At 32.9% G+C, this 10,818-nt stretch overlaps 1 protein-coding gene across 1 annotated transcript in view; it reads right to left on the reverse strand.

Annotated features, from left to right (window-relative positions):
• The window catches only part of LOC132753058 (kinesin-like protein KIF23), a 28,959-nt gene extending 26,116 nt beyond the window's left edge, over nt 1-2,843 (reverse strand). Inside the window, exons 1-2 of the mRNA XM_060743472.1 lie at nt 2,704-2,843; nt 232-301 (exon numbers count right to left, since the gene is read on the reverse strand). Coding sequence (XP_060599455.1) covers nt 232-301; nt 2,704-2,723 — 90 coding nt within the window. The 5' untranslated portion in view covers nt 2,724-2,843. The remainder of the gene's footprint in view (nt 1-231; nt 302-2,703) is intronic.
• Nucleotides 2,844-10,818: the final 7,975 nt, after the last annotated feature.

Raw genomic sequence — 10,818 nt, forward strand, 5'->3', positions numbered from 1 at the left:
GCAGAATCTGTTGGCATTAGCAGCCAAAGTGTTAAATAACAAGCATAACATAAGAAAGTGATTGAACTTACAGTTTGAATATTGTTTTGACCTTTAATTTAGAGAGGGAAAATTTTGCCAGAGGAAAACAAAATTACATGTACAATATTGGAGAGTGAAACAGGGGCCAATTTGAAAAAGAGACACACAGCTACTCAATCCAGAATGTTACTTAATGAAGTACAACATTACCTCAACTGGTTCAACTGTTTCCGAGGTACTGCCTCCATTCTTGCCTCTCTTTCTTGGTGTTTTGCCTCTTCTGTAAGATAATTATGAAATTATTGAAGATTTTTTTAAGTTCAGGTGTGTTTCTCTCTTTAAAGGAAACATGACCACTAATCTTTGATCAAATGCATTTTTACAGAATTTTGCTCAAAATCTCAGAAAAAATACTAGAGTAGATTAATTTTGCAATCATTATCAGTATTTTTTCAATCTTGAGCAGAAAGGTTTGCTTAGGCACTTGACTGTCTTTTTTTAAACGGATGCTTTGCACAAAATCAGTCAATGTTTTTTCCTGTCTTTTTAAAAAGGTCTTTAGCATAGACGTGAGTCACGTACTGCTAGCCAGGACACACTGTATTGTCTAGCCGTACGGCACTTTTTAAAATTTGAAAATGCATATGTTATTTTGTGTTTTTAAATGAGTATTTTAACCAAAAACGCTCATTTGTCCTTGTATGTTTATTTAAATAAAGATGCTCCGCCAATTTGTAAAATAAAAGAAAACAAGGAAATGCATTATCATAGCACTGTCATCTTGATAAAAGTGTCAGTTACATGACACATGATACAAAATACATTGTATATGACTATACGCACAGTTATATCTATGACTTAATGATAAATAGTTTCAGTTATAATGTTGCTGTTTTTATGCTTATGATTTGTTGTTTTATTTGTATGAAAGATGAATTATTAAATCATCTTTTTTTATTAAGAATAAATAATCATCATGGCCAAAAGTAGCTTGTTTTCGTCAAATTCAAGAATAAATGCATTCTCACTAGAACCCTGGCGTCATGTGTTTATTTATGATTTTATTTACAGGGACTGACAATAGAATTTTAGAATGTGTTTCATGGAACACGCAAACTTTCCTTAATGATGGACAAACTTCTACTGTTAGTAAAATTGATGCAATCATAAGAGCCTAACAACAATTATTTTCAGTGTTTTTTTTTTCATTTTTATATCATGTGTTGAAATTTAAGTTTACTGAAACAAAAAAGGAGAATAATTATAATAAATATGTAAACGATTTCAATTGATGTTATTCAACTTCCTTTTTCTTGCCATCTTGAAATGACAAAGCACTAACAAAGTTTGCACTATTACCCTATGCTACGACCGGATGTAAACAATACGTTCGCACAGGGCATGCGCGGTGGTTAAATCCCACCCATTTTATTCGATTAAATTCTAGAACAACCACTACTTTCGGTTTCAATTTTGCTGACAAGGAACAGTTAGAGTCAACGTAAGTGTTAATTTTAATTGCAATGTCCAAAACTTTGCACTACATGGCATAATTTCCATTACATATCCGGTATTATCATCGTCATGGTAGTTTTTATTCCAGTCGGTCAAAATGACGGTACACATTTACATGTAAACAAACAGATTTAACTTCTCAGACAATTTAAATAAGGAATGGACACACGGTAAACTCTGTTGCAACGTCAAGTATATTCATAAACCTGTTTGAGAAAAATTGTCTCCGTGTTCAAATAAATTTCAAAAACGGGAAAAAAATCAGTCTTTTACCGATACCCTGCAACAGAACCTTATTATTCTCATGAATTGAATTGACTTTATAACGCTCGTATTATGACGTATACAATTATTTATTGATCGATTTTCATTATATTTATTTTGTAATACCTATCATTCAATATGCAATCAAACAAAACCAAGTTTTCCTACATTCAAGGAAACTGTTAGTTAGGACGAGCTTTCAAAACGAACAGGTAGCAATTTCCAACACGCTTACCTAAACTCCAACATGGCGGCTAATTTGCATAATTTATTCATAAATGCAGGAGCATAGAACTTTGTTAGTGCAAAGATTGATATTCGCACTTTCATATAATTTTGAAAAAGTGCCCTTCGGCTAGACAATACAGTGAGTCCTGGCTAGCTAATCGTGACTCATGTACTGTTAGAACTTTTGGCTAGTCATATGGGCCCGTACCTAACCACTTCCAATATATGCTGTCTTAATTGTTTTTTGTTCCACAAAATTTTCTTGCAGAACATGCAATGGGTTTTTGAGCCATATCGATATGACATTGCTTTACCGTGAAGCAAAAATACCTAAAGGCGTCATCACATAAATAGGACTAACTTTTGCTAAACTAGATTCTATCCAGTTTTTAAAAAAAAAATATTTTGTAGATCTAATCATTATGAACATTTAAATAAAGCTTCTTTTAATCTTTATTCTTTAAACGTCTAAAGCGAAGATAGTAAGTTATAAGACAGTAAACAGAGGCGGAAATAATTTTCATGTTAAAATTATTGACAAACTTATTTTCTGTACCCCACCCACTGTCACCCACCAAAATCTGGAAAAAAAGCGCAAGTCTGCTCTGAAACAAGAAATAAAATTTAATCATATAAAACTATATTGTAGAAATACAGTATATAAATAATTCTCACTGAGGTCTCATTGGCGGCATATCGCTATGAAGATCCGAGGATACCTTAAATGTTTTATATTTTCTTTATTTTTACAACCTCTGATCTTCTTTCGAATTTCGTGCTTTTCGTTGACCTAAACCAATGAAATTGCTTGTTATTAAAAATATCGCTCATTTGGTTGTATCTTTGGGTTTATCGTGTATACGTAGTAGTAAGAAAGACAACTCATACATCCATAAAACATTTGTACTAAATAGTATCGTACCCAATAAAAAAGATTGTTAACAAAAAATAAACAAATAATACGAACCAACAGATTAAGATATAAAATAATAAAATCCATATAAATCACAATCTTGAAGTTTCAGAAAATCAAGAAAACATTTAACGGCATCGAATTAAATAAACTTTTCCTGATAGCTTTTTAGCTCACCTGTCACAAAGTGTCAGGGTGAGCTTTTGTGATCGCTTTTCGTCCGGCGTCCGTCAGTCGTCCGTCCGTCCGTAAACTTTTACTTTAATGACATCTCCTCATAAACCACTAAGCCAATTTCATCCAAACTTCACAGGAATGTTCCTTTGGTGGTCAACTTTTAAATTGTTCAAAGAATTTACTCTGGTTGCCATGGCAACCAAAAAACTCTAATAGCTAGAGCTTAGATATTTGGCATGAAACATCTTCTTCTAGTGAGTGTCTACCAAGTTTGTTCAAATAAAAGCCCTAGAGTCAAAATTGTCCCCGCCCCAGGGGTCTTTGATTTTCCCTATATGCATATTGTAAAAACTTAAAAAATCTTCTTTTAAAGAACCCAAAGAGCTAGAGCTAAGATATTTAGCATGAAACATTTTCTAATGAGTGTCTACCAAGTTTGTTCAAATACAAGCCCTGAGGTCAAAATTTCCCCCGCCCCAGGGGTGTCATTGATTTTCCCTATATGCATATTTAGTAAAAAGATATTTAGCATGAAACATGTTCTAATTGGTGTCTACCAAGTTTGTTCAAATAAAAGCCCTGTGGTCAAAATTGGCCCCGCCCTGGGGGTCATTGATTTTCCTTATATGTGTATAGCAAAAAAAAAAAACAAATAGCTAGAGTTTAGATATTAAGCATGAAACATCTTCTAGTGAGTGTCTACAAAGTTTGTTCAAATAAAAGCCCTGGGGTCAAAATTGGCCCTGCCCCGGGGATCATTGATTTTCCTTATATGTGTATAGCAAAAACTTAAAAATCTTCTTTGAAAAAACCCCAAATAGCTAGAGTTTAAATTTTAAGCATGAAACATCTTCTAGTAAGTGTCTACAAAGTTTGTTCAAATAAAAGCCCTGCTGGGGTCAAAACTGGCTCGCCCCAGGGGTGTCATTGTTTTTACCTATATGTGTATAGTAAAAACTTAAAACATCTTCTTTTAAAAAACCCAATGAGCTAGAGCTTAGATGTTTAGCACGAAACATCTTCTTATGGGTGTCTACCAAGTTTGTTCAAATAAAAGCCCTTGGGTTAAATTTGGCCCTGCCGGGGGGGGGGGAGATCATTGTTTTTCATTATATGTGTGTAGTTAAACTTTAACATCATGAAACATCTTCTAATGGGTGTCTTCCAAGTTTGTTCAAATAAAAGCCCTGGGGTTTAAACTGGCCCCGCTCCGGGTCCTATATACAGGTGAGCGACCTCAGGGCCATCATGGCCCTCTTGTTTTATCTTTATTATTTTTTTTTACTTTATTTACATTGATGATCAATCATTATATACTGTGTGTAAATAAACGACAGAAGCGAGCAACGTACACTGGCTTTCGTGACGCGTACGTTTATTACACGCAAGATCAATTAGTTGGTTGGTTTATTGACTGACTGCCCGAATAATGCATACGACCTGATACCCTGGTAATATGTAAGACTTTATTTTCGAATAGGCTATTTCACGGTGCCTATACCACACGACATTTTGTGATATGCATTGGACAGAAAAGCGATAAAAATTGTGTCAAGTTAAGGTTTTCTTTGATAACTTTTTTTTTATATTTCATTTCTTTAAATGTTTAGGGGGCAAAAAGTGCAATGTAATACCTCGTGCATTCGGAACTGCCTCGGCTATTATCTATAATAACCTCGGAAACAATTCGGATTGAAAGTAGTTCTACCACGTGGTTTCAGATGTAAACAGAAACAGAGATAATGTAAAACGAATGTATATATTTGACATCAAATGTCTGTTCCGGTACTCTTATTCTTGAAAATATGTCTGACTACAATTTGTAATTTAAATATGTCCACTGATGTTCAATTTTTTACATGTTTAGTTTCTTAGCGTAGGTAAGACCGAAATACCGCATCCGTTCTGTGTATTCATACTATTGTGTTCGAGGTCCTTATCCGAAGACTGACGGAAAGGGCCGAGTAGTTGCGATTGATACCTCGTGTTTTGGACAATCGGAAACTTATGCTGTTTCACTTGACGACTAAAATATTGACCCCGTCCCCCCCCCCCCCCCCAAAAAAAATAAATAAAATAGATAAATTAAAAAAAAATTAATAAGATAAATAAATAATAATGCCCCCATATTATAAATGTATCTTATAATATTTATTAATTTATTATTTATTACTGTAACTAATTTCCGGATTTAGGAGGAATATAAAATAAATCATTTGAATAAAACATGTAATAATAATAATAATAATAATAATAATAATAATAATAAATAATAATGATAATAATAACAATAAACAAGAAAATTATAACAACAACAAACCTCCTTCACCCAATCCCCTCCATAAAAAGCAATTAACACATGCACGCGGCACGCGCGCACGCACGCACCCACCAACCCACACGCACACGCACGCACGCACATCACGCACACACACAACTCTCCCAAGGAATAAGAAAAAAAACAAATGAAACAACAAACACACCCCCACACTTAAATAAACATCAACAAAAATAAATACAACAATAAGACAAAAACAAAATAATAATAATAATAATGATAATAATAATAATAATAATAATAACAAATAATAATAATAATAATTATTATCAATAAAGAAACCAATACAATACAGTAGCAAGCAGAATAATTAGTATATCGACTTCTTATATTATTAATAGATCTACGATCAGACAAACAGTTCACATCTTCAAGATATAAGAAAACATACAAGTATCAATACCACACAAAAGAAAAGAAAAGAAAGGAAAAAGAAACCCTGTAAAAATGGACTTGTTTTACCTACGGGGAAAGGTTCAGTCAATATATAGTAAAGACGCAGACTGTATATATAAAAACAAACGCCCTTCTGTAGGTAACTGTAAGCAATATTGACTTTAATGATACTAGTATATTATTTTCCACTAGAAACTTTCGTTTAACTCAGACTATCTAATTACTCCTCTATAATGTACAACTACAACTATGTCTCCGTTAATCTGTTAGAAAATGTACATGTCCTCATACAGATAAACATACGCAACGTTCGCGACATTTGTTCTAAAAATAAATTATTTTGAGAGAACACAGTGTCAACAAAATGATGATTTTTTTAAAAAAATGGAATAGGATTGTCAAAGGTCTCCGATATTTGTAGAAAGTTTGTAAGAATAGTTAGAATAGTTGTTCAGGATCTCGGCAAATGGGGGGGGGGGGGGGGGGTTCCAGGCTCCCCACAGTGCCGCACGCCCCAGGATGACTGTCACAACTTTAATACGGTAATACGGTACACGGTAAATTAGACTGCTCTTTGCTTATTTTCTTTTTTCGATGTTGAACTTTCAAAAAAATGTTTGTACCGCCCCCTCCCCTCTCCTCCCACACACGGGGGATTACAAGGTGCCTATACCATACTATATTTTTGCGATCTTTAATAGACAGAAGCCAATATTCAAATTGGTCAAATCAATAAAATTACACTTTTACCAATAAATAAAATATTTTGGAGGACACCAGCCTTAAAAAATAAAAAAATAATAAAATGGCGAGCCTACTGGCCAATAAATGACAACGCAACGGTTGGATAAATTACTAGTATGATGTAAATATTCGGTTTTCTATATACAGGGCTAATTTGTATCTTAATTTCATCTTAATTCATGATTGACGGAATTAGGCCTTGCGTTGCACCAACACAGAATGTCATATGGCAACTTTCCAGATTTACTTGTGGAGGAAGACCTCGGAGCCCCCATGTGCATTATTTTAGGCACAAACACATGCACCTGAGTACAATCCACGACTTTCTGTGAGCTAGCTGGATGGCTTTCTCACATAAAGACTCCAAACGACGCCGTGTGCATGTTCTATTTTCACACAGTGAAGTCGAACTTACAGGGGTGAGGAACAAGTGTTTCGATGTCAATGACCTTAGCCACTCGGCCACGGACGTCCCTCTTGAAACATGTAACGGTACTAGTAAATTAAAGGTCCATTATGCCTTAGAAATGCTGATTATTTCAGGAAAACTTTCTTGTCAGAGTCCCCTCCCCCCCCCCCCCGAAAAAAATGAAATAAGCAAACAAACAAATAAATAAATAAATAAGTGCACGAATGAACGAACTAATTAATTAAATACTCATTTACCATATAAATATACGATCTTTTGCTTATTTTGCTCCGTTGGCAATTGGGTAAATGGTATATTTGGTGAACTAGTATCTTGTACGAAAGTCAAAATATTATATACTTTGTTTACATTTTGATACCTTTCCGACACACCACTGCATGTTTAGCGCTACATTTTTAGTTGTTGAATATCTAACATGCTCATTATCCATTATGAAAACATTATTAAAAACTTGTTTAACATTTCTAAAGAATTGAAAAATATGGAATTCTAAGGCATAATGTTCCTTTAACTATAGAGACAGCCAGAAAAGAGTAAGTTTTGTTAATAAAATGTTTATCATTTGAAACAAAGTTACGACTGTAAACTGTACGTTATTTGTTTACTCACAATTGTGAGTTTTTAAATCAATACTTTCCCCCGCAGTAATTATACCACTCAAATATTTGACTTGAGTTGCCAGTATAATATAGGGACGTGAAACTCACCTTTGATTACTCTGGACTTACACGTGAATTTTTGAATCAATAAGTTCCCCAGTAATTAATTTTTTTTCTCCTGAAATTTGCCGCTGGTACAGGTTTGTAATCAAGTGGAAGAAATAACATCTGACTTGTCTGTTTTTAACAATGTTTAACAAGGTCTCGTATTATAACAAGATAAGAGTGTGGATCCATAAAATGTTAATAATGTTCAAAGTCTTCACTTATATACAATTCCATTTACATTTTGTTACTTCTTCTTGTCAAACAGGTCTGCAGAGATTTAAAAAAAAAAGAAAAGAAAAGATTTCTTATTATTTTCATCAACCGAATTCTGAATAAATTGTTAAGGACATGGGCGGTAACTCTTCTCTTGCTTTAACCAGGAGTGCATGAGCAATTAAAAACAAGTTTGCAACTTGTTCATTCATTTTTTATGTTCTTTTTTAGATTCCAATTTTATTTTCCTATTTTCCTTTGTATCATTTTCTTTCAATGTTTGCTTTATACCCTTCTGAAATAAGCCAGCTTGCATTTATCCATAGATGATTCTTACACATGTCATTATGTTTCTGCTGACTGTTGTATCAGTTTAAAACTGTTTGCAAAGTAATTAAAAAATAACGTTCGTATGATAGTATTTTTGAGTGCAAACTGCTACTTATTACCTAGGTGGAATCTTAAAGCAATCGTTGTAAAAATTGTGTTGTATTATGAAATAATATACTACCATCCTTTCTAATAAACGTAAGAAGTTTCACACAGTTCACTTTCAGTTACATGAAATTCCACTATTGCTTACTATAATGACTTCTATTAGAAAACCCCCAATAGCACCGTTTTCATTTCCAGACTCCAAAAGATTCGTAAAAGATAAAGCAAAACTGGTATATATAAATGTCAAAACATGATCGAATGAAATAAAAAGGTCATTAAACATGAGTTTGAACAGTACTGATTCTATTACACAGCTGCAAAATCTGTTTGAACAGTACTGATTCTATTACACGGCTGCAAAATCTGTTTGAACAGTACTGATTCTATTACACAGCTGCAAAATCTATTTGAACAGTACTGATTCTATTACACAGCTGCAAAATCTATTTGAGCAGTACTGATTCTATTACACAGCTGCAAAAATCTATTTGAACAGTACTGATTCTATTACACAGCTGCAAAATCTATTTGAACAGTACTGATTCTATTACACAGCTGCAAAATCTATTTGAACAGTACTGATTCTATTACACATCTGCAAAATCTATTTGAACAGTATTGATTCTATTACACAGCTGCAAAATCTATTTGAACAGTACTGATTCTATTACACAGCTGCAAAATCTATTTGAACAGTACTGATTCTATTACACATCTGCAAAATCTATTTGAACAGTACTGATCCTATTACACAGCTGCAAAATCTATTTGAACAGTAATGATTCTATTACACAGCTGCAAAATCTATTTGAACAGTACTGATTCTATTACACAGCTGCAAAATCTTCATCAGATTAGGCTAGCGTCTCGTCCAATATAGTTTTGACAGCGATGCACTCGTCCACAGAATCAGAATCCAGTATTGTACTCAACAATATATTATAACATCATAATATATTACACTTATTATGACCCTTTTGATTTGTGGAGAGCAGTTTGAATACTTTTCGACTTCTTCTTTTAGGATTTTGTTTGTGATATTTCATATACGACGATTCTGTGTACGAAACGTATTACGATTGAATGGTATGTAACTACGATTATGTTACTGGATTTGTGAAAAAATGCACGTTATATACTTATTTTTTTGTGTAACGAATATTAAAGCTCTATATTATTCCTAAAAAATACTTTTTCTTGAAACATTTTTGGTCGTTCTTAGAGGCGAAACAATAAAATATAGTGCAGAAAGAAAAAAACGATTAGAAAAACTAGAAAAAGATTTAGAAATAAATATTCAAGCATTAGAAAAACAAATATCCGAAAATCTCAATTCTTCGAGTGAGGAAACTTGGGCGGCACTTAATGAAAAGAAATCTCAGCTAGAAGCGTTACGGAAATCAAAGTTAGAAGGAGTGATGTTAAGATCGAAATGCCGTTATGAAAATTTAGGAGAAAAACCTAGTAGTTATTTTTTAAATCTTGAAAACAGAAATTTTACAAATAAATTAATAACAAAACTGATTACGGAAAACAATGAAGAAATAAGAAATACGAAAGATATACTCAATTTTCAAAAAGATTATTACGAAAAATTATATACAGAAAATTCAAATATAGATGAAACTCCTATAAAAGACATTATAGGGGAAAATGAAAATAAATTAACTGAACTTGATTCTCAAATGTTAGAGGGCGAATTGACAATTGATGAGTTAAATATTGCTTTAAGCAACATGAAAAATGGTAAAAGTCCAGGTTTAGACGGATATACAGTTGAATTTTTTAAATTTTTCTGGAAAGATCTCTCAATTTTTGTTTTAAAAGCTCTTAACTTTGGCTACTTTAATGATAGTTTATCTGGCACTCAGAAACAAGGAGTTATAACGTGTCTGCCTAAACCGAATAAAAGTAGATTTTTTATGAAGAATTGGCGCCCAATAACACTTTTAAATGTAATTTATAAAATGGCTTCTGCTGCTATAGCAAACAGACTGAAAAGAGTTTTAAACAACATTATTTGCCAAGATCAAAAAGGGTTTATCTCAGGAAGGTGTATAAGTGAAAATATCAGATTGATATATGACATTCTTTTTGAAACTAAACAGAACGATATACCAGGTCTTTTACTATCAATAGATTTTCAGCAAGCTTTCGATTCAGTTTCTTGGAAGTTTATTCAGAAAACTTTAGATTATTTTAATGTTGGTCCCTCTTTCAAAAAATGGATAAATCTATTCCAAAATGGGTCAGAAACCTGTATCATACAAAATGGTCATTTATCAGATTTCTTTAAAGTTAAACGTGGTTGTAGACAGGGAGATCCAATTTCACCGTATATCTTTATCTTATGTGCGGAAGTTTTGGGTTCAATGATTAGGAAGAATAATAATAATACTACTGGCATATCGATTTACAATAAAGAATATAAGTT

This window comes from Ruditapes philippinarum, unplaced genomic scaffold (assembly GCF_026571515.1).
Source record: "Ruditapes philippinarum isolate M1 unplaced genomic scaffold, ASM2657151v2 ctg6228_1_1_1_1, whole genome shotgun sequence".
Lineage (NCBI taxonomy): Eukaryota > Metazoa > Mollusca > Bivalvia > Venerida > Veneridae > Ruditapes > Ruditapes philippinarum.